At 41.9% G+C, this 25,066-nt stretch overlaps 1 protein-coding gene across 2 annotated transcripts in view; it reads left to right on the forward strand.

Moving 5' to 3' along the window:
• The window catches only part of PSMB7 (proteasome 20S subunit beta 7), a 62,279-nt gene that overhangs the window by 3,658 nt on the left and 33,555 nt on the right, over positions 1-25,066 (forward strand). For both annotated transcript variants that reach the window (XM_017874789.1, XM_017874790.1), the window contains exon 5: positions 6,204-6,319. In XM_017874789.1, coding sequence (XP_017730278.1) covers positions 6,204-6,319 — 116 coding nt within the window. The remainder of the gene's footprint in view (positions 1-6,203; positions 6,320-25,066) is intronic.

Consider the following 25,066-nt stretch of genomic DNA (forward strand, 5'->3'; position numbering starts at 1 on the left):
TCATCCTTTTAACTCTGAGATAGGGGCTATTAGGCTCTCCTATTTGTAAGTGAACAAAGTGAAGTTTAAAGAGGTGCAGTAGCTTGCCTGACCTGACCTTCATTCTCTGCTGACTCACAGCTCATATTAGTAGTTTTGTTTCTCTTTCTCCTTTAATAATTGCATCATTACCTTATGTTTATATGGGTCTTGGGAGTTTTCAAAGTGCATTTTCTTACTTGCTTCTCATAAGAGAAGCAGTGATTATAGGAGAAATACCCTGGGCATTTAGTCTTGGGTGGAATACTGGCTTCTCCTTTAGGGACCTGCCTTACCTTTAACATATTCTTTGCCTTTTTCCTTCTATGTGAAATGGATATCATAATACCTGCCCCTAGCAGGGTTGTTGTGAGAATTAAAGGGGAGCATGGATAGACAGTAAAGATTTTGAACTGGTGGCTTATAGGCCATCAGCTTGTAGAGAAATTTATTTGGGTCATATGGCTGTTTTTTTTTTTTTTTTTTTAAATAGTGGCTAATAATTATAGATGGGTAGATTTGAATTAAAAGTCTAGATTTTGGCTTGGCACGGTGGCACATGCCTGTAATCCCAGCACTTTGGGAGGCCAGGGTTCGCGAATTACCTGAGGTAAGGAGTTCGAGACCAGCCTGGCCAACATGGTGAAACGTCTCTACCAAAAGTACAAAAATTAGCCAGGCGTGGTGGCACTCGCCTGTAATCCCAGCTACTCAGGAGGCTGAGACAGGAGAATCGCTTGAACCTGGGAGGTGGAGGTTGCAGTGAGCCAAGGTCACGCCACTGCACTCTAGCCTGGGCGACAGAACAAGACTCTGTCTCAAAAAAAAAAAAAAGTCTAGATTTCTGTCTTTTGAAAACATTCAGAAACACGTGGCCATAATCTTCGGGAACTCATTGGTGGATGTTGCCTTAGAAGTGGGAGTGGGTGCTCTGTCACATTCTCTGCCGGGCTCACTTCACTGTTCCCTTCAGGGCCCTGGCTTTCCTGAGAATTTGCAGGTCCTCATCTGTGTGTCTAGCATGGCCTGTGGGTTTTCAGTAGTGTATATGAAGTTGAGGGTAGCCTTGTAGCAAGGCCAGTAGTATAGTTCCCATTTTACAAATGAGACCAAAGCCTAGAGTCATATGGGTCATATGGATAGGAAGCCTAGTCTACCCAATTGCTGCTTTGTGTTTGTGTACATATCATTGTTCTAATCCAGGAGAATTATTGCCAACCAAATTCTTCCAGTACAGTGAGTAGAACTTGTTAAAGCACACCTATTGATCAGATTTCTGAAGAGATTTGTGGATTTTAATTTTAAATATAAAGCTCCCTCTGGTGGCTTGCTTGGCACATTATATGTAAGGCTTTTTTGAAAACTTTTTTTCTACACAATGTGTCTTATGTAATAAAGGCAATTTTCAAGCTTCTAAAATTGCTGCAAATAGAATGTTTCAAGATTCCTTGTAATGTCATTTAAAACAATTAGCAAAATAATCTAGCACATGTTTCTGTTAATCACTTTAGAATGTTTTAAGAATTCTAAAGTCTCGGCTGGGCGCGGTGGCTCACGCCTGTAATCTCAGCACTTTGGGAGGTCGAGGCGGGTGGACCACGAAGTCAGGAGATTGAGACCATCCTGGCTAACATGGTAAAACCCTGTCTCTACTAAAAATACAAAAAATTAGCCGGGCGTAGTGGCAGGCACCTGTAGTCCTTAAGCTACTCAGGAGGCTGAGGCAGGAGAATGGCGTGAACCCGGGAAGTGGAGCTTGGCAGTGAGTCAAGATGGTGCCACTGTACTCCTGCCTGGGTGAAAGTGCGAGACTCCGTCTCAAAAAAAAAAAATCCTAGTCTCTTTTTTCAGTGTTTTGTCATTTTTTAGTTTAAGATACTTTGCAAAAGTTAAATTTTATCAAATTTTGAGAGGAACATTTAAAAATATAAACCAGCATAATAGTTATAGTCTTTTATGTCCTCTTACATTTTTGGTGAGTTACATAAAATGAGAGTGGTTTAAGGAAAGAGTTTAGGATTTGACTTTAGAACTTTGGTTCACCTCCCACCTACAGCACTGACTGTTGTGTTAATTTGTGTGATTCTTTCTCAATAAAATGAGGATTATAGTTTGTCTGTCTGACTTTTGAGGAGGACAGTAATAAAGAAGCTAGGCTCTGACCTTGCATACTACAGAGCCTACTGCATAGTTAGAGCCCCATAAAATTCAGTCTGGAAAGGAGTACAAGGTGTTCTTGGTACTGCTGTACTTTTTTTTTTTTTTTTTTTCTGAACTGCACATTTCCATGTATGTGAGTCAGTGAGAAAATAAGGTTTGATAAACAGAAGTGACCTCTTTTCCCTTACTTACTGCCTTTATCTCACACCTATGCTGGCTCGATGTAGTTGATGTAAGTAATGCTTGTTCTTTGGGCATGGAGCCTTCTTGTTGAGTTTCATAGAAATATTAGTGAAATGCTGTTCTGTGTTCTGGAAACTATTACTTGAATATGTAGAGGCTCTTACATTGTAACTTTTTTTCTAATAAACTTGTACATTTATTGTAGGAAATTTAGAAAATACTGAAAAGCCCAAAGAACAAAATGAACATTTTGCCATTCAGGGAGCATCACTCTTGGTTTACTGTATATTATTCCAGTCTTCTGTCTTCTAAGTTCTTCCCTTCCTCTCTTCCTTTTATATTACTATTACATGTTCATGGTAAAAACAAAACAAAGCTGGAAGATACAAACAAAAGAATATAGAAAGCTACCTGAATTCCTGCCACCCACAAGCAATTAGTGCTAAGAGATTATTACACACCCTTCAAAGTTTTAAAAATGTGTTCAGTAATATTTTATTTAAAAATGGGATTATAGTTGTACTGACTCTTTATAGAATAGCCTAATCTTTTCACCTAACAGTGTGTCTTGAATGGGTTCTATACTAGGGCATTTCAAAATGAAAATAACTGTTGTTAAAATTATAAAAATGTAATTGTAAAAAATGTAGACACTAGAAACCTGGATAGAAGGAAGTAAATGCCGCCTGATGTTCTGCCACTTAGACACATACACTGTAAATTTTTGAAGATCTATTTTTTCATACCTTTTGTTCTAGACATGTATCCTTGTATGTATGCATTTAAAAGAATGAACTGTTTGTGTGTTGTTTTGTAATTTCCCATATGTACATAATAGTATGTTACAAATATTGTTCCAGTCAGTAGATGAGTTTTTCTCTTGAACCCATAGAGAAGTTCTGAATACTTGTAACTCTCCTGAAATCAGAAAAAATGTTTATGTATACTCTTATGGGGGAAAGTTTCCACAATTGTAATCAGTTTTTAAGAGGGCTCTGTGACCCATAAAAGCCTAAGAACTATTAATCAGTATCATAATTTTTGGTGGTGTCGTAGTATCTGTTTTGTGGCTGTGTTACAAATTAACCAATTTTTGAACATTAACGAAATTGCCCATTTTAAGGTATTTAAGGTATTATTAGGTATTCTATGAACGCTTTGGAACGTAGAACCTTTGGGTTCTAGTGTGATTAATTCCTTAGACTGTATTCTAGAATAAATGCACATTTATTTAGTTTTGCACATTTAACATTTTGAGAGATGTTGTCAGAGCTCTCCCTTAACAAACGTTCTACCATCAGTAGCAAAGGAGAAAATGCAGCATGATTGTTAAATTTTATTTTATTTTAGATAGGATATCTTTCTGTTGCCCAGGCTGGAGTGCAGTGGCATGATCATGGCTTACTTAAAAACAGTGCATGGTGGATGACTTGAGCCTTAAAATTCTAGGCTCAAGTCATCTGCTTGCCTCAGCCTCTTGAGTAGCTGGGACTAAAGGCCCATGTCACCATGCATGGCTGATTTTTTTGTTGTGTTTGTTTTTTTAAACTTTTTGTAGACGATGTCTCACTATGTTGCCTAGGCTAGTCTCAAACTCCTGGCCTCAAGTAATCCTCCTGCCATGACCTCCCTAGGTTTTGGGAGGCGTGAGCCACCGCACTCAGCTTAGTGTGATTTTTAATGATTGTATGATGTTCTGTTGTACAGCCGGATCAGTTTAGCTGCTTCTCCCTCTGCCTGTTTCCACTTTTTTAATCATCATAAACAATGCTGTTGTAAACATCCTTGTGCATTCATTTCTGTATATTTGTCTGTTCATATCCTTAGAATAGAATAGAGTCCTGGTAGAATCTCTGGATGAGTAAATTACTGAAATTTTAACGATTTCAATAATTTGCCAAAACATCTTGATTCTTTTAAAGGCATCTAACAGTTTATATTTTAGCTTGGAAGGCAACTAGCTGATTATTATTGACTTTATTTAAATACCCTGTTCAGTAGACAGTTGGCATAGTAGAATAGGCACTGGACTAGTTGAGGGTGGTGGGACTGGGCGATTGTGGCTTCTCTTTCTGGAGCCCTTGGCCCTAGTCTGACCCTGCTGCTAGCTCGTGTAGCCTTGAACCAGTTTCTTCCCTTGTCTGGGGCTCTGTTCTCTTTTTAGACTACTTCTAAAATCTTTTCCTAGGAAGTTCTTGAAGTTTTTACTTATAAATGGAAGGTTCTTTTTGAAATAACAATTTGGTAATCAAGGAACAGGGCAAGTATTGGACCACTGTTCTGTTTACTTAGAGCACTTCTGGATGGGCGGCTATGTCTCAGACAAAGTTATGACTTTGGTTCTTGTGTTAATTTATTTGTATCAGTTTTAATGATTACATTGTTTGGCAAATTCAGTATGTGTTGGTTTTGTTTTTCTTCCCAAAGAGCTAAGGGCTCACAGTGGAGAACTTTAAATCCAGCATGTTTATCTAGCACAGCAATTCTAATGTTAAAAAACTGTACCAAATACAGGGAGAGGAATCTATAGAAATGGAAAAAAGGGTCCAAAGGAACAAATATGTGCACAATTAAATGGAGATGGGGTGGGTGGAAAATGTATTCCTGTGATGTTCCTGAAGAAGTATGAGTTTATCCTGTGTGTACTAGCAGTGGTTTCTTAGGTTATCATGGAGTTATTTTAATATTCACTTTCCTGAATGATGAAATATTTTCTTTTGATATGCGTTTATATATATGATTATAATATGGGTTAATTCAAAGGCAAAGGTGTTTCAACATGAGCTGTTTTTCTGTTTGGGCTGTGGTGAGGTTGATTTTTTTTTTTTTTTTTCCTGAGACAACTCTTGTTCTCTCCCCCAGGCTGGAGTGCAGTGGCGTGAACATGGCTCACTGCAACCTCAGCCTCTCAGGCTCAAGGGATCCTCTCACTTCAGCCTCCCGAGTATCTGGGACTACAGGTGCATGCCACCACGTCTTGCTAATTTTTTGTAGTTTTTGTGGACTCAAGCAATTCGCCCACCTCGGCCTCCTAAAATGCTGGGGTTGTAGGTGTGAGCCACCATGCCTGGCCTTTGCGGCCAGGTTGATAATTTGAATAGTGGAACAGCTGAGTTTAGCACCTCATTGTTAACTTTGGAGGTAGCGTAGGTGCTGATCACAGAGAGGTGTGATGGGAAAAGTGCTGATAATCTTTGGAGTCAACCCAATTTGGTTCTGAGACCAGGCAAGTTCTTAATGTCTCTGGGTTGGTTTTCTTTTCTCTAAAATGGGAATGATAATGCTGTCTTTTAAAGGGGACTGTGGGCTGGGTGGGGTGGCTCACACCTGTAATCCCAGCATTTTGGGAGGCCGAGGTGGGAGGATTGCTTGAGTCCAGGAGTTTGAGACCAGCCTGGGCAACATGGCAAGACCCCATCTCTACAAAAAAAATACAAAAATTAGCCAGGTGTAGTCCCAGCTACTCAGGAGGCTGAGGTGGGAGGATTGCTTGAGCCTGGGGAGGTTGAGGCTACAGTGAACCATGATAATAACCACTGTACTCCAGCCTGGGTGACAGAGTGAGACCCTGTCTCAAAAATAATAATAATAATGGGGGCTGTGAGGCTGAGCTGAAATGAGGTGTATGGAGTGCCTCACATAATTTATACTGGCTGATACTAGATGTTCATCTAATGTTCCCTTCCCTTTTTTGTTCCCATCAAAACAATAACCCCTTAATGAAACAGTCTTAAAGAAAGCTTTTTGTTTTTGTTTTCTGACTTCTCATGCAACTTTTGGCTGAGTTACAGTGATGTTCTGTGGACTCATGTTTTTTTTCTTATGCATACTCTGATCACCAGGTATCAAGGTTACATTGGCGCAGCTCTAGTTTTAGGAGGAGTAGATGTTACTGGACCTCACCTCTACAGCATCTATCCTCACGGATCAACTGATAAGTTGCCTTATGTCACCATGGGTGAGTGTAACGTTCCCCTGATGTTTCAGAGTACTCTTACTTACTAAGATGGTCTCTTGAAGAGCTGGTCTGTTTTCTCTTAGAAGAGGAGGTGCAATACAGTGCTTTGATTCATTCAGCAAATATTTACTGAGTTCCTACTACAGATTAGGCCCTGTTCTAGGTGCTTGGTATATAGCAGTGAACACAATTCTAATAGTGATTCCTGCCCTCGAGGAGTTTATATTTTAGTGAGGGTAAATAGACAATAAACAAATGTGAGAAGTATAATACACAGGTATTATAAATATATTTATAGATAAATATACACAGGTTATGCAACCTGTGTATTATGAATATATTTTTTATAGTCTGAAATCTGAAATGCTCCAAAATCCTAAAGTTTTGAGTGCCAACATGATTCTCATTGGAACATTTTATTTGTATTATTTTTTCTTTTTCGAGATGGATTTTTGCTCTGTTGCCCAGGCTGGAGTGCAGTGGCATGATCTTGGCTCACTGCAATCTCTGCCTGCCAGGTTCAAGTGATTCTTCTGCCTCAGCGTCCCAAGTGGCTGGGATGATAGGTGTGTGCCACCATGCCTGGCTAATTTTTTGTAGTTTGAGTAGAGATGAGGTTTCACCGTGTTGGCTAGGCTGGTCTCAAACTCCTGACCTCAAGTAATCTGCCTGCCTCGGTCTTCCAAAATGCTTGAATGGATTATAGGCATGAGCCACTCTGCCCAGCCTCGTTGGAGCATTTTTGATTCTGGATTTTTGGATTAGGGATGCTGAATTGGGTGAGTATAATGTAGATATTCTAAAACCTGAAATCTGAAACACTTCTGGTCCCTAGCATTTTGGATAAGGGCTACTCAGCCTGTGTTAAAAAGTGATATTAAGAAAAAAAGGTAATACGGATGGTGTTGTACTATAGTTAAGATACTATCTTTGAGAGAAACTGAGTCAAGTTCATACGGAAATGCTCTATTTTTTACATCTGCATATGAATTTGCAATGATCTTAAAATATTAAATTCACACATGATAAGGGGACTTGGGAGTTGTAGGCAGGGGCTGGGGTGGAGGCAGATGGCAGTGTTAAATAGAAAGATCAGTGCCAGGCATCGTGGCTCATACCTGTAATCCAGTGCTTTAGGAGCCTGAGGTGGGAGGATTGCTTGAGGCCAGGAGTTTAAGACCAGCCTAGGCAAACATAGCAAGATCCAGTCTGTACCAAAAAAAAAAAATATATATATATATATATAAAAGCTGGGTGTGGTGGTGTGTGCCTATAGTCCCAGTTGCTCGGGAGGCTGAGGCAGAAGGATTGCATGAGCCCGGGAGTTTGAGGTTGCAGTGAGCTGTGATCAAGCCTTTGTACTGCATCCTGGGCAACAGAGTGAGACCTTGTCTGTTAAAAAAAAAAAAGGATAGGTCTTATGAAGAAGATAAGATTTGAGTAGAATTCTAGAGTAGAAGCCTCACATTGAAACTTGTCGGGTACATTTTGACCTACAGGAGTGATCATGGTCCTTCTGTACTACTTAATCTCTGAGGGATTAGGGTATTTGATTTCTGTCTGAACCTCGATTTCCTCACCTGTGAAGTGGTATCAGCAATACCTACCACACCAAGTTGTGATGGTTGGAAATAACATACATAAAGCATGTGCTCCAATACCTGGTCTGTAAATAGTAGTTATTTTTCCCCCCTCTCTTCCTCATTTGCTAACCAGCGTTTTGCATTTATGCTTTAGCTCTAGCTGCTAGATTAGGAGATTTTTTTTCTTTTGACACTTTCTCACTCTGTTGCACAGGCTGGAGTACAGTGGTGCAATCACAGCTCACTGCCACCTCAACCTCCCCGGGCTCAGGTGGTCCACCCATCGCAGCCTCCTGAGTAGCTGTGACTACAGCCACGTTCTGCCACACCCGTCTAATTTTTGTGTTTTTTGTAGAGATGGGATTTCGCCATGTTGCCCAGGTTGGTCTCGAACTCCTGGGCTCAGGTGATCTGCCTGCTCCGGCCTCCCAAAGTGCTGAGATTATAGGCGTCTGATAATTTTTTTTTTAATGACTGCAAAAAATAGTGATAAAATTATATTTGGAAGAATTGGGATTTTCAAGTTCTAACATTTACGTTATTGCTTCTGGGTCAAATTGCATAGGTCCAGAACTTCGAACAGGTTGTGTGTATTGTGTAGCTGGTGTTTTTCCAGCTGTCGTTTACCTCTTATATTTTCCGTCTTGGTGTCTTGGCTCCACATCTAGGAAAACTGCTGCCTTGAGTAGTTTGGAAATTGCCAGTTTGAGACTTTGCTATGCCATTGTGTTATTATCTAGCCTCTTACGAGGTTTTTATATAACAGATGTTCACTGTTTGTTGGGGAGAATGATTTACCCCCAGATACCATATGGATGAATCTTTGCAATTATTCTAAAATGACGATGCTTATGGTAATTTTAGAATTTTTCTGAATTGCTTTATTCAAATGTATTTGGTATCTCCATCAAAGTATTGCTTTTATTTCTCCCCATCTGATACCTTTACATGGTGGTAAAGGTGGAATAACCTTTTCATTAAGTAGTTTTATTTCTTCTCTTTTGTACTTAAATTTCAGACTGCAGAAAAGTAACAGTAATGTTCAACAAACACTGATCTGTCCTTTGCTCAGATGTGTCAGTTGTTAGCATTTTGCCACATTAGTTCTGCCTGTCACACACATTGTTACTACTGTCATTGTTTCGTGTGGGTGGGGAACCATTTGAGAGTAAATAGCAGGCACCACAACCCTTCACCTCTGAATCCTTCAAGATGTTCTCTTCTAGCACCTTGATAAAGTCATCAAATTTAAGAAGTTTGGCATTGATACAAAGCAGCTTCATTTGTAAAATGGGAAAATTGGTTTCTCTTGCCTGTGAACTGTGGTAATTTGTGTCATGAGCATAAAGCTGAAGTAGGAAAAGTTGTTGAAAGTGAGTATGGTAAACAGCTTTGTGTCTGCCCATTTCACTTCTGCCACCCCACTTTGTGCTTTTTCCTGGCCAACAGTGACCTCCTGTCTGCCCAAGTCTCATTTGAGTTCTGGGTGATGGATCCACAGCTCTGAGTTTATAGGAAAATGCTATTTAGAAACCACTGACTCCACACAGACTGGTTTTGCTGCCCTAAAATACCAGACTAAGGAGAATGAGACATCAGTAACATGTGATGTTAATACCCAAGTAAATTGTTACTTTGAGGTCTTGTTTGTTCCTCCACTCATCAGCTTCTTTTTTTTTGGAGACTGAGTCTGGCACTGTCACCTGGTCTGGTGTGCAGTGGTGCAATCTCTGCTCGCTTCAACCTCCGCCTCCCGGATTCAGGTGATTCTCCTGCCTCAGCCTCCCGAGTAGCTGGGACCATAGGCTTGCTGCAACCTCCACCTCCCAGGTTCAAGTGATTTTCCTGCCTTGGCCTCCCGAGTAGCTGGGACTGCAGGCACGTGCTACCATGCCCAGCTAATTTTTGTATTTTTAGTACAGGGGGGTTTCACTGTGTTGGCCAGGCTGATCTCAAACTCTTGACCTCATGATTCTGCCCGCGTCTACCTCCCAAAGTGCTGGAATTACAGGCATGAGCCACCACGCCCGGCCTTATCAGCTCTTTAGTGAGTGCCTTCTGTGTAAAGGAACTGTAGCAGGCAGCACAGATAGAAGTCAATATCAGGGTCTTTGTCCTCAGATACCCAGTCTAATGGGGGAGACAGATGTACACACTGACAAGGGCAGGAGGGGACCCAAGGGAGAAAGGGTCACTTCCAAACTGGGGGAATTCAGGAAGAGCTTCACTTGAGCCGAGTCTTAAAAGGAGGATTGGATCTTTTCACTCGTTTGTCAGATGTGTATTTAGCATCGTTAGTGCCAAGCACTTTGCTAGGAGCTGGGAAGATTAGTGGTCAACACATCGCCTGCCTCAGAGCCTATAGTCTTGTGCGGGAGACAGGCATTAGACAGGTGAATTCACATGAACCTAGAAGAATGCATTGTGATAAGTGCCCCAGAGGAAAAGAACATTCATTAGTGAGGATACTAGGAAGGAGTGTGTGGCTGGTGGGTGTTTGGGAAGTCCTTTCTGAGCAAGTGACGTTCAAGCATTTTCTAATGAACGTAATTTATGAACATGACAGAACATTGAAGTGGGACAAAGAAGTATAAGAAAAGTTTCCTTCACATCCCTCCAGAGTAACCACTCTTAAGAATTGTTTGTATTTTTTCCAGAAAATGTGTTATATACTTTCACGTATCTCCTTCTCTGTCATGTAGTTACCCCTGTAAAAAAGCACACAAATGAGCACATGCTATACATAATATTCTTCCCTTACTATTAACTTGTTTTGGAGAAGTGTTTGCATCAGCTTATGTGGGTCTATAGAATTTCTGTAATAGCAGGCTGTACAGAATCGCATTATGTGGCTACACCATGCTTGCTGACCCATTCTTCTAATTAATATCTTGTTTTTCATATTTTGGTAACAAATGTGTCTTGTTCTACTTGTATAAATACATACTTCATTTGGATACATTCTTAGCAGTGGAATTTCTGGATTAAGTTGTATACATGTTTTGACCAGAATTCTCTGTTGTAAGCAGTTGAGTCACTGGATGATTTAAGGAAGAGAGGGATTTTTGAGAAAAGTATAGCAAGTGACTCACGACGTAGTTGGGAGGGCAAGAACTGGGTTTGGGGCCAAGAACAGTGTCTCAGTCTATGCTGCGGGCACAGCCGGTGCTGGACCCTGGCTGCCGCGGAACTGAGCCTTCCTGCCATCCCTTCCACTACCAGAGAGTTCCTCATGGGGAACGTGGGTGCTTGTGACTGGTGAAGCTCAGCCTCAGCTCAGATGGCAGTGGAATTCTCCGGACAGGGGCAGGAAATACAGCTGCTGGGCAGCTCAGAAAAGGCACAGTGCATTTTACCTTTTGAGAGTTATTGCCAAATTGCTGTCCAAAAAGCTGACACGAGTTTATACTCCCACTAGAGAATACAAGGACGCTTGTCTCCCACCACCTCACGGATGCTGAGTGTTTTTGCCAGTCTGATGGGTGAAAGTGGGAAGAAGGAACACTTAAACGCCTGAGGGATGAGTAGGAATTTGCTATGCACCCCTTACCCCAAGGGATAGACTCAGGCCTGTAGTGCACAAGGGCTCCGTGTGGTTAAGCACTGAAAGGCCAGAGTGTGCTGCATGGGGGCGGCAGGAGCAGTGAGTGAGGGCGGGGCGAGGGACTCATGCAGTGGGTGCAGCAGAAGCAAAGACGGAGAGGGTGGAAGAGGGATGGATGTTGCGTAGTGTGGAGTGGAGGCAAGGCTGGAAAGCAGGCCCCGGGGGTCCAGATGCTGCAGGCGCAGGTGGAGCTGTTTTGATTTTGTCCTGGAGGTTTCCTGCTGGAAAGCCAGGGAATGAGAGGATTAGGTTCGCTTGTTAGAAGGAGCAGCTGACAGCTGTGGGGAGCATTGGCATGAGAGGCCTGGGGCAGGGAGGGAGCTTGCATCCTGGCCAGAAATGTTGAGGATGAGGACTAATCCAGTGGTGGTGGCAGTAGGGATGGCCACTGTCATTACAGAGATCTCTCAGCAGCTCACCCCTGAGCCACATTCTGGGTTTCTGTCATCATTCTCTCCTGGCCTTCCTCAGTGCCAGCTCCTTGCTGGCTCTTGGCTGCAGTGTTGCAGTCACTCCTTCATTTGGGGCCACCTCCCTTTTCAGTTGGGCTCTAGGCCCTTTTTCTCATCTCATTTCCTATTCTTCCTTCCCTTGTGCCCTGGGCTTCTGTGGCAACAGCCCCCTCGCCCTCCTCTGAACAGAGCCTAACACCCATTGCTGCCTCCTTTCACAAGCACTTTTTCTGCTTGGAGTGTTCCTCCTCCTCACCCTGAGTGTAGCCCAGAAGCCGTTCCCTCCTGGCTGCCCCTGACAGAGTTAACAAGTCCCTCCCAGGAGTGAAGCAGGATCCCAGGACTCCTGCCTTGGCCCCACTTTGCTTCCCCTAGGCATTGTCTCTCCTGCTCCTGCACAATTCTAGACCTCTGAGAACAGCATCTGTGCCTTACTCTCAGGGTCTCACAGAGCCCTGTGCAACTCAGTGAATATTTGATGGTGAATTAATTTTCTGATTCTCCAGCTTGTTTGTGCTAAAGAATGTCTGAAACTTAGTGTCAGAAACCTTAGCTGCTATTCATTGTTTGTGAACTAGCAGTTTACAGTACCCCTGGAATGCAGTTGGTTTAGATTGTGTTCCATTTGTGTGGTCCCAGTTTAAAGTGTTACAAATGTGGCAGGTCCTTTTACCTTTTTTTTTTTTTGGTTAAATTTAAAGCATATTTATGGAAATGTCTCTGTGCCAGAGTACTGGGTGCTGGCACATTATTTTCAGTTAAAATTCAGTGTAAGGGATGCTACTATTGCTATTTTACTGATGAGAAACCTGAAACTTAAAGAGATTTAGCAACTTACCTAGTGTTACTCAGCCCCATAAGTGACAAAGCTGGGATTTGAACCCTTTTCTTCTATCTCCTGCAAGCCCCAGTACAACACAGCTGCTGTGATTAAAACCTGCAGATGTGATTTCACTTAGCTATTAAGCCTTGCTTCTGAATACTAAAAATATACAAATTCCTGGTACTTGTTTTTGTATTTTTGACTGTTCTCTGCATGGGTTCTCTGTCCTGCATGTTGAAAACTGTTTACTGAAACAGCCTTATTGCAGCAAAGGAAATTAAACACACACACTCTCTCTCTGTGTGTGTGTATGTATATATATATATATAATATATATATACATATCACCCCACAATTTTACGACCCAAAGACAACGTGATTTTTACTTTTTGTTTCTTTCCGATCCAAGTCCACTGTGAAGAGGAGCACTTTACAGAGAATGTAAGATCACAGTTTTGTACTGGCCTGGGCTTTGTCTCTGTGGCTGTCTTAGTTTCTCTCAGCCATTGTTCCGTGGTCGTAGCTGTGCAGGGCTAGTTTTCTTCCTAATCTGAGTTTGATTTTTGTTGTGGTTTTGTCTCTTCTTTTTTCTTTTGCTTCCCGACCCTTCCTTCACCCCTCCCCTCCCCCACTTCTTTCCCCTTTCCTTTCCTTTTGAGGGAGTGAGGAGCTGGGTATTGAGAGAGAACTCATAATTGCCAAATGTGGTGGTTTTTTTTTTTTTTTTTTTTTGTGAGATGGAGATTCGCTCTGTTGCTCAGTCTAGAGTTCAGTGGCTCGATTTCAGCTCACTGCAACCTCTACCTCCTGGGTTCAAGCAATCCTGCCTCTGCCTCCCAAGTAGCTGGGATAATGGGCATGTGTCTGTAATTAGCCACACCCTGCTAATTTTTGTATTTTTAGTAGAGACGGGGTTTCACCATGTTGGCCAGGCTGGTCTCGAACTCCTGACCTCAAGTGATCCACCTGCCTCAGCCTCCCAGAGTGCTGGGATTATAGGCGTGAGCCACTGTGCCTGGCTGGATTTTGTTTTAATTCATGCTTATTATTTTGAGTGAGCTACAAACCAAACCTCACACTCCAGATAAAATAGAAGGTCCTCCTAAATGAAGTGCCTCCATGGAACATTAGCATTCACTGTAGAATCAAGGCTTTCTGTAATTGTAGCTTAAGTGAGAAAATGAATATTTCATCTGAATTCTCATGTTTTAGCTAGATTGTGAGTTTTTTTATTATGAAGAATAAAAGCAAAACTTTGTAATTAATCTTTTTTTTTCTTTTTTTCTGAGCGATTTGACAGTAAGAGCTGGAAGCTATAAATTAACCGGAAGACAAGGGTGTCTAAATTTTGTCTACCCATGGGCCTGTATTGGCGACTAGCCAGGCGCCTGAAGGCTGCTCTTAATTTACACTGAATAGAAGACACCTGTCTTGTCTTGCTCATCTTTAACTTGCTGCCCAGCTCGATCTGCATTGAACTTGGGGTCCCGGAGCCTCCTGTCTGAGGGCTGGCCTTCCTGAGAGTTTACTTGGGAGACTAATATCTCAGACTCCTTGTAGTGTGGCCTCTGGACAGCTTCTGCCCTAAAACCTTTGTGAACATCACATTGACCGTAATGAGAGCAGCGTTCATCCAGCTACAGAACCTACAGCTGTTGTGGGATGCCTTACTGATACAGTCTTTGCACCATTGTGAGGTGGGTGCCATTATCCCTGTCTTAAAGATGAGGAAACTGAGGCTCAAGAGAGGTTACTTGTACCACAAGTAAGGAAGTACGTGAGTGGGAATGGGAACCTCAGTCTCTGACTTTTTCCTGTTGGTGGTGGCACGTGGCATGTGGTTTATTCTCCGAAAAGAGAAAGGATCCCTATTGTTTCATTTATTTCTTTTTTAAGAGAGTAATTTGGAAGAGACTACTGGTGATCGATTCATTTGATTGTTAAAAGCTAGGCAAGATTTTTTGACTTTATTAAGAAAGGGAAAGCATTTTAGTTATGTTTTTATAGACATAATGTGGGTTCTTTTAATTCTCAGATTAATTAGCTTATTCTTTGAACTTGCCAGCTTTTCTTTATTAGGCAAACTGAAGTAGTGTCAGAAGAAGCTTGGGGACCATCTTTTGCTATTAGCTTGGCAGTGTTCCTTGTAGCAGCATTGGCAAGGTATATAAAATTTTTGTTTTTGCCTGCTTATCCACATAGAGAATTAACATGAATAAAATTTCAAGCATGACATTCCTGAAAATGAGGTCCTTGGACAATTTAGGAATGCTAACTTAAGGAATAAACATTGGTATGCACCATTAGGGAAGACTTGGGGTCACTGCCAGGGCCATCCAGGTAAAATTCTCCAGATAAACTAGTTATACAGTTTCCTAATTACTGGAATGCACCTACTAAGTCCCAGTTTACAGGGCCCCCAAGCAGTGAGGAAGATGTGGGATAGAGTAGTAAGCATGCTGAATGTTTCATCTTGTGGGCAGAAGAATCTTACAATTAAGTGAGAACTTAGGAACATGGATAGGGAGTTAAGATTTGCCATTGTTACACTAAAGTACATCCTTTGCTGTATTTTTACACTAAAGTACAAGCTTTTCTGTATTTTATTACTAAAGCACAACCTTTTCTGTATTTTTATACTCAAGTACAACCTTTGTATAGATACTTTGATATCTCCACATGACTTGATTTTGAAAGTTATCCTGCACTGGATCAAATTAGTGCACTTTAAGATGGCAAATGTTTCTTCTGTATTCATTTTCAATTCTTAAATTGGATGCAAATTTAGCAGCATGTTTACTCCACAAAAACCTCAGAGGGCATATATATGAACTTCATAGCCGTGTGTTGCTGAAAATTNACTAAAGCACAACCTTTTCTGTATTTTATACTCAAGTACAACCTTTGTATAGATACTTTGATATCTCCACATGACTTGATTTTGAAAGTTATCCTGCACTGGATCAAATTAGTGCACTTTAAGATGGCAAATGTTTCTTCTGTATTCATTTTCAATTCTTAAATTGGATGCAAATTTAGCAGCATGTTTACTCCACAAAAACCTCAGAGGGCATATATATGAACTTCATAGCCGTGTGTTGCTGAAAATTCTTCTGCCTGCTCTGGGGTCAGCCATGTGGTTGACTGTGTATAAGAGGCTTTAGAATCGTGTGTCTCCATCGGAACTGGATTGCCTCTGTGCTTAGGTCTAGGAGACCCCATTCTAGCAGGAGCTTTGTCCACACAGCCAGTGACTGCCTGGAGCAGGCTTTTCTCTAAACTCCTGAATGAAGTAGCACTTAGGATTCTAGAAAAAGAGGTGGAAGCCCTCACTTTGGTCCTAGCTCTGCTTGACCAGAGCCTAGTCACCTAACCTCTGCAACTTCATAACCCCTATTTCTAAAATGAAGCTACTTTTTTTGACTTGGGAAGGTCACAGGGTTATTGGGATGCTGAAGCGTTGCGTTTTATGTGCACTTGCTCTGTAAATCACTGATTTTTATGTGGATATGTTGCTTTTGGTGATTTTTTTGAGGCAGTATGGTTGAGTGAAAACTGGTTTTTGAAGTCAAATAGGGTTCAGGTATTTTTTAAATATATTAATTAACTTAATTATTTGTTTTTATTTTTTAGGGGCAGGGTCTTGCTCTGTCTCCAGGCTGAAGTGCAATGGTGTGATTATAGCTCACTGTACCCTCAAACTCCTGAGCTTAAGTGACACTCCCACCTCAGCCTCCCAAGTAGTTGGGACTTTGGGCGCACCACCACTGATTTTTTTTTTCTTTATTTTTTTGGTAGAGACTGGGTCTCACTGTGTTTTTCAGGCTGGTCTGGAGCTTCTGATCTCAAGTGATCCTCCTGCCTTGGCCTCCCAGAGTGCTGGGATTATAGGCATGAACCACTGTCCTTAGCCTGGGTTCAGGTCTTAAGTCCAACATTCATTTAGCTGTTTGACTATGAACATTGATTTCTTCTGTAATGCTTACTTCATGTGTGAGCATTGAAGTGAGATACCAAACATAAGTCTTTTGTATGTAGCATGTTTTAGTGCCAATACATTTTTCTGTGTGTAGCTCTCTGTGTCAAGATTTCTCTGGCACTTCCTGCTTTAATATAAGATGCATTTTAGAAGATTTAAAATGTGCAGTGAATGGATTTTATATCTTAAAATTATGTTGCAATGGAGTGCCAAGAATAAAACAACTGGGAACCAAAAGCCCGTGAAAGTTGAATGAATGCATCTTGTTTCCTGGTTGTTGCAAAGGTGGTACTAAGCCAATAGATGGTGCCATGATACCAGGAAATGAGAAAATATTTACTTCTAAAATTCATCATATTGTTACAGGGACTGTAATATAGTCAGCCCTTGCCAGTTCTTAATCTATTTTAATTAGATTGGATTTTTGTTCTTGATTCTGTGTAAAAAAATATTAAACGCCTTTTATAGACAAAATGGTGAGATATTGAATTAATGTATGGGTGCTCTTCCTCCTTTTTTTCCCTGCTCTGACATTTTACCACAAAGTCCAGTGATTTGAATTGTCCTTAGCCTACAACCAAGTAAAAGCCCTTGCCAGAGCACTTTTCAGAACAGTTAAAGGAAATGCTAACAGTTTCAAGTTCTTTGCTTTAAACCCCACTGAGAGACAGTGAGGTTAACTAGCTCATCTTTATCTGCTCTTGTTTCAGAATTGGACCAGAGTGCCCCTGCTAAAGGAAAGTGCCTTTATATGCTTATGACCTAGTGCTTGATGCCTTTTACTTCCTCATTGGTCAGACTATGTGAAAAGTCATCTTAGGCATCAGAAGGCTTTTCACTGTGTAGTTCATAGAACGAGGGATTTGCTGTTAACCAGATCTGGGTTCATGCACCCGTGCTGCCATTTCTGGCTGCATGACTTTGGGTAGCCTCCTTCCTTTCTGTGAATTTTAGCTTCTTCCATCCATACAATGAAAATAATACCATCTAGTCCATCAATTAAAGTGGAATGCCCTGAAATTTGGGAAGTTACTTTGAAATATGGAGCTGAGTAAAGGGTACCTTTAAGAGACTTGCCAGCTCCCTCTGCCCTGCACTCCCGCAGCAGGAGGCAGAGTGTATGCCTTGTACTCAGCTTTGGTTTCCTGATGGGGCCTCATGGTGCAGGGGACTGATTAAGATAGGTGCATTTTTGGGTAATTTTCATCCTCCATTTTGTCCTGTAAACGGGTAGGTGACACCTATATTTTAGGGAAAAAATGTTCTCTCTCCGTATCTTGTGACATTTCATTAAAATGCATTAATGAAATAAAACTTTTCACATTTTAGGCCCTGATGCCCTGATTGTTCGTCTTTTCTGAAGAATAAGTGTTGATAACCTGTCAGTTCAATGAGATGTTGCAGTTGCTATTATAAGAAAAATCCCTGTTCCCTTCAAGTGGTGTTTTAAATTATTAGGGTAAAATTTAACTCCTCTTTGACTACATTACATTTAGAAAAGGAACTCCATTTTTTGAGGAATTAGTTTTGAGTGAAATTGTTGGATGCCTTACAAATATTTTTAGCATATTAAATGGAATACTTTTTTTTTTAATTCATTGGGAATGAAAGGTAGACTTTGACATTGAGGTACATTTACTGATGAAAAGGAAGCATTCTTCCCCCTCATGAGGGGTTTAAATGTAATACTCAGTGCTTACTCAGGAGTGAAAACATCAAATTAAACTGTTTATGCTGACAAAGGACAAATCTGGATTTCAGCAAGCGATGCAAGATTGTCTGATTGCTTGGCTTGCCTCGCCAGGAAGCTTTTGGCCAAGACTTATAATGAAATGCATGCATACAATTAAACCATTTAAAGCCCGCGTGTGTTCTACCGAGCAGTGAGAGGTGCTCCACTGCTCTCTAGTGGCTGAACGTGGTCCCCCGGTGCCCAGCTTGTTTTATATTCATCAATCAGCCCTGCACACATTGGCATTGTTGGCCTCCAGAGCAAGCACCAGTACCAGGAGACGAGGCCTTGGAGGCAGGAATGGAGTGAAAAATGATCCCAGTCTGTGGGTATGTGGAAAGCACCAAATTTTACCCAGAATGAGTGGCCAGTTGACTAACAATGAGCAAGTGTTGAGTAAGCGCTCTGTCAGGGAGAGCTGACACTGATGGATTAGAAAGTTCTGTGTGTGACTCTGTTATCGCCGCATACGTCTTATACCTTGGCAGGCCATGGTGGCAAACAGGTCCTTGGCTGCTTAAAATGGACCGCTCTTTAGCAGAAGGAGCAGCTTTTTTTCCTGAGAAGATCTGGTTAAATTGATTTGGGGAAAAGTGGTAGAAATCCATTTCCTGCTGCCTCTCATAACTTCATGACTTTGAGAAAGAAATTCTGAAGACCTCTGTTTCCATGAAAGCTGCCAACCCTGGGACTTGCTGAGAGTGATTGTATGAAATAGCTGCCTGGAGGGCCAGGATCTTGTCGGAGAGGAATTTCATCAGCCAGCTTTCCTTGAGCTTTTAGTGTCCCCAGCATTTTGCTTTACACTCGCCATCTTGTGCAACCCTCAGAGCCACCCTTTGAGGAAGGCGCCTCCTGTCTCCTGCCCCTTGTTCAGGGAAGAAACTTAGTTCGGTAGGGCTGCTGTGCCGCTTGGTTTCCAGTCGCAGCATTCACGTTGTGCTTAATGCAGTTGCTTGTGCCTCCTGGAGCAACTTTGGCAGCTTTGCAGAGCTGGGAGTGATGTGCACAGCTAGGGAGCACCAGGGCTGGGCCACCTCTTGTGCCTCTTGGTGTTCCCAGAGCCCGCCGCTGCTGTGTGGGCACCTGGGAATGGGTTGTTTGAAGAAAGAGTGGGAAGTTGCCCTTCTGAAGGGTGCATGAGCTTGATAACCCATGCTTCAGAACAGGACTTAGGTTTAAAGCTTGGCCCTGGTTCCCATCGACTCTTGCCATGGGCAAACTATTTGGAACCAGTTGAGTCTCAATTTCCTTGTCTGTAAAAGGGACAAATACTCCCAGTACTTGAGTTCAGGGTCCAGGACCTAAGACCCTCAATAAATGTTTTCCCCTTCCCCAGTTTGAGAGTTAGTGAGCATCTTATTAGAAAAAGCAAATTTCTGCCTTTCAGGTCCTTCCTAGCTTTTGACTTAGAAGCAGCAGGTTTCAGGAAATTATTTCAGTCTTACTGTTTCTTTAGCATATCTAATAACATAGATGATAGAATTGCTAAGTTTGTTGAGTATTTTAGTGAACCCTGACATGGAAAATAACACATTTTAAATGTGTAGAACAAGTAAAAGCAATATCTAGATTGTAAAATTTCAGGTTTCTTCCTGAATTGGATTGTTCTCTCAGAAAAAGTTAGTTTCAAAGTGAATTACTAATCCTGGTAAGCTAAGATCGAAACACTTTCAGAGGTTTTAGAAAATGGAGACTAATTTCAGGTTTTTTTTTTTGAATGAGACTATCTTAAAATAAATGGTGTTATAACAGATACTTGAGTGGCATTGCTAAACAGTGAATGGCATATGTTTACTCATTTAAAATATTTAACTAAATTTCAGTCTCATTTGAATTTCCAAGCAAAACAATACAAATTAACTATATCCAGATGTGTGTGGTAATCATTGAGCTGAAATCTAAAGAAAAAGCAAGTTTGAAAGCATGCTTTTTTGGGGTGGGGAGCTAAGAAAAGATAGCTCCATCTCCCAGGCTTACTTGCTAATCTTGATTTCAAGCATTTGGCTTTGCTATTTAAGAGGCAAACGTGGTGGAATGGAAAGAACATCGCACACTTTAAATTCAGAAAGATCTGGCTTCAGAATCCCAGATTTGCTTATCACTGGCTGTGTGATCTGGGCACGTTCCTTATCTCTGAGCTTTATTCTCCTTTTGTAAATGGGACTGCTACTACTTGCCATGCCTGAAGAGCAAACAAAACTGATGTGACTCTGCTGTGAAAGTTCTTAAGTACCGTGTGCATCTGTTGTAGTTTGTTCAATGCTGTGTTTGCCACAGAGTACACTTCTGCATAAGTGGGGTCTAGCCCTATGCTGAAATGCTCAGAGGACTTCATTATTAAGATGATTGTACCTCTAAGACAGTCCTTTTAAGGACGGTGAGAAGGAGAGATATGGGGTATTTGTTTGTGATGATTGATTGCTGCTCTTCTTTGGGTCTGTTGACTCATGCATGGATTGACGTTTAGGCCCTTGTATACAAATTTAAGGAATAAGCTGCCTGCTGTCGCTGTTACACGGAAAGACTATGACAGCTAGCAAAGTCTTGGTCTTTTGCTTGTTTTTTCCATCCCCTCACAATGGTAGATTTTCTCCAATTTTTTTATACCTTAAAAAATTGCTATTAATGTATGCACTTGGAAGAAAATTTAAAAATACAAGTAAACAAAAAGAAAATAAGCTTAATGTTTCGATTTATGTGCTTCCAGGTTTGTATAATACATAGTGCATAAGTGTATCTGTTAATTTTGCTTTGGAACATGTTTTCCCCCCACTAAATATTATAGCATGGATAGCTTCCCATTGCCAAAAAAATGTATTTCTACTTTGTCATGTTTAATGTCTGTGTGTATAGTATTTTATTGTTGATTTTCGCTGGCTCCTGGTTGTTGAACCTTTACATTTACTTCCAGGTATTTTTTTTTCCCCTTTAATCTAAACAATGATCTTTTAAGATACGTGACTTGGGTACTTGTCCATGTGTTTCTTTAGAATAAGTTCCTAAGAGACTTGCTGGTTTGGTGGGTATGTGTAGCTGTGTGATTTCCAGTTGATGTTTCTGCATTGCCCATTAGAAGAGTTCTATCCATTTCTGCTTCTCCAAGTGTGTCAGAGTACCCATTTGATCACACTTTTGTCAGCACTATTATTCTTTTTAATCTTTGCTAATTTAAAAGGCAAAAGGTAGTTATTTTACTTCAATTCGTATTTCTTTGATTGCTAGTGAACTTGATCAGTGTTGCTTAATGTGTATAGGCCTCTGCCTTTTCTCTTTTGTAAACTACTGTCTTCTCCGTTGGAGTCTTAATGTATTTATCTGTGAGCTCTTTTTAGTTATTAATGTTGTGCATGTTGCATGTATTTTTCTGAGTTTCAGGGCTTTCATTTTACATTCTTAGAGGAGCTAGTAGTTTTGTTTATAAGCCGGGGCCTGCTGTTATAAGATGTTTCATTTTAACAGACTGGCTGGAGGTGTGGTCCTTGTGGAACTGGTGCTTGGGACCCCTTCTCCCGGGGCTCAGCAGATGCAGGTGACAAGAGGGTGGGACCCCTTCTCCCAGGGCCTAGCAGATGCAGGTGACCCAGAGTGTTGTCTGGAGGATCTGTGGGTGAGTCTGGCCCTAACACAACTGGGAAGCAGGCCAGGTGCTCTTTCCAGGACTCCACAGGGCATTGGTCGCAGAGGAGCTCTTTGAATGAGGACCTAGCTGGAGCAGCTGTGGAGTGTGTGCAGTGGATGGGGGAGGGCCCTGCAGGTGAAAGGGAAGGAGACGTTTGTCCTTCCTGCTTCCCTGTCTCTCCGCAGCCCAGCTCCTTGGTGGGTTGGGGTGGCGAGTGTTGAGCAGGGTGTGTAGGTGGGCTCGGGGGAGGGCAGTTGATGCAGGAGGTCAGTCTGAGGGGACTAGGTAGCCATCATAGTGTCCTTACTTATAGTCACCTCTCTAAGTGCTGGTCACTGAATCGCACCTTGTTTTTCTGTTTCAAAGAGCTTTGTTCTGGAAGCAATACTGGGTACTCAGTAACTGTGGGTGTGCTGAAGAGGCAAGCTTGGTGAAGGTTGCTAGGGAGCAGCTTCATGGAAACTACTGATGAGAATGAGAGTGTCAGTAGTGTTAATATAATGCAGAAATCCAGGAAGGGCCATTCACTCCTGTGATAGCACAGTGGTTTGGACTGGACTAGGACATACAATAGGACTTGGTTTTGCGGTTTTAAAGCCCTTTTTTCCTTTTTGAAAATTGAACTGGCTTTATACTTGAGTTTGTCTTATATTCAGCCTAGTATGGTAAACTAGGCAATAAATATTGCTTTACACCTTATCAAGGCATTTACTGCTATCCTCACGCCTTCAGGGGCAGCTCAGAGTTTTTTCCGGCTCCCTCATTTGGACAGTTGGCCTCACCTTTTTGTGCACCTTACTTCAATAAGCGTCTCTCCTAATGCTGCCATGTGTCAGAGACTGGTGGGGATGAGGGCTGTGGATATGAAAGGATGGACAAGTTGCAGAGATGAGAGTGGTAAACCCTGTGGCTGGGGGGTGACCAAGGAAGGGTTCTAGGAAGAAGTGTTCTCTCAGCTGGAGTTTGAAGGGTGACTGGGAGTTCTGTGGACTGTCGGGGCAAACGGACTGCCATGTGCAGTGTGAGATAGGCTTGAACTGGCATGGGCATTTAGGAAATCATGGGCAGTGTGGTGTTGGTGGAGTATCAGGGGTGTGTATGGGGGATGGGAGGGAGCAGAATGAGGTAGAAACCTGGTCATGGAAGGTCTTGCATGTCCTCTCTCAACTGTATTGTGGCATATAGGACTTTCTGTATGAGAGCGCGACATAGGGTCACAGCTGAGACAGGAATCCTGCACCTGTGCTTGTTTCCTGTAGTCCTAGACAAGGAGCTTTCTCACGTTAGTGGGTTGCTATGAGGATGATGAAATGACCTAAAACAGGCCGCATGGCACCTGGCGGGTGCTCAGCAGAAGGCCCTTGTTCTTCTCTTTGGCTTCCTTCTCCTCCCAACTGGAGTAAGTTCTCTGGGGCCTCACTCTTGCATGTCCTCTCTGACACGCCTTTCCTTCTCTGCCATACTCAACTGTACCGCAGAGACCCAGTCTTGGCCACACTGTCCCCTGGCTTTTCTGTGTATCTGTTCTTTAATGGGAAACCAGACAGTTCTGATGTCTAAGATGTCTCTGCTTTTGGAATAAAAAATCAGAGCAAATGATCCTTCAAAAGATTTTCACCTTGGTTTTGTTTATGAAGAGGGTGCCAGCTTAGGTAGTTGATGCTGAATAACAGAATGTCTCAGGGCGTTGTTAGTGGCTTATGGGGAAAGAGGATATAATATTTTAACATTTTACAGGTCACATGGTGGCTGTACTAGAATGGCATTTGACTGGTGATTTATTGTATATAGTTTTGGATGTTGGACCAGTATCCAGGAAACTTGAAAGAAATTATCTTTAAAGAATACTGGTCTGAGTTTACCATTTTTTTTTTTAATGGCCAACTTCTTGTTCCTTGTGTCCCCCACTGCATTGCCTTGAAATTATGTTCTCTTGTCACTTCAGGCATTTGCAGTTGTGGTTTAAATTCTCACCCCAGTTTTCTAAATGGCAGATACACATTCAGAGGTACCTACAAACCTCTTGACAGGTTTTCTATCTCCAAACACTTCTGTGTGTTTCTGAAAAGGGGGCGCCAAAATCCTCCTTTCCTGAAAAGCTCGGAGCAGGAGCTACTTTGGAAATTATTTTTAATGTTGAATTTCCCTTTCTTTTCAAGTTTATTTTGGGGCCCACTTGTCTTTGATTTCATGGGAAGCAGAATCGGGTTGGGAAGCTCCTGCTTTTCAGAAAACTTCTCGAGAGTGTGTCTGTGTGTGCGTGCATGCATGTGTGTGTGTGTATATATATATATATTTTTGAGGTACAAAAAGGGGAAGTCAGAAATACAGTGTAGTAAAAGTCCCAAGTCCTATGTTTACTTGTCTTATACCTTTCAGCTCTAAAAAAACATAACAAAATTGCCTGTCTGATAATGTAGAGAGCCTCCCCACACTGGAGAGAGACTCTTTTGTTCCAAGAGTCTGTGGGTTTAGTGTGTTATTTCCACTTAGAAATTTTGTCTGTAGTATTGTTTCTAGGCAGGAAAAAGGTTTTTTGTTTTGTTTTGTTTTGTTTTTGAGACAAAGTCTCGCTCTGTCACCCAGGCTGGAGTGCAGTGGCGTGACCTGGGCTCACTGCAAGCTCCGCCTCCTGGGTTCACACCATTCTCCTTCCTCAGCTTCCCACGTAGCTGGGACTACAGGCGCCGCCACCACGCCCGGCTAATTTTTTGTATTTTTAGTAGAGATGGGGTTTCACTGTGTTAAGCAGGATGGTCTCAATCTCCTGACCTCGTGATCCGCCCGCCTCGGCCTCCCAAAGTGCTGGGATTACGGGCGTGAGCCACCGCGCCCAGCCAGGGAAAAGGTTTTAAAGAAAATTATTTGGGGAGGGAAATATTTTTCATTTCTTAAATTATTGAGTGAAGCTGAGCAGAAGGAAATATATGTGCCTAGGAAAAAGAATAGAGC

Source organism: Rhinopithecus bieti, unplaced genomic scaffold (assembly GCF_001698545.2).
Source record: "Rhinopithecus bieti isolate Rb0 unplaced genomic scaffold, ASM169854v2 scaffold_7967, whole genome shotgun sequence".
Classification (NCBI taxonomy): Eukaryota; Metazoa; Chordata; class Mammalia; order Primates; family Cercopithecidae; genus Rhinopithecus; species Rhinopithecus bieti.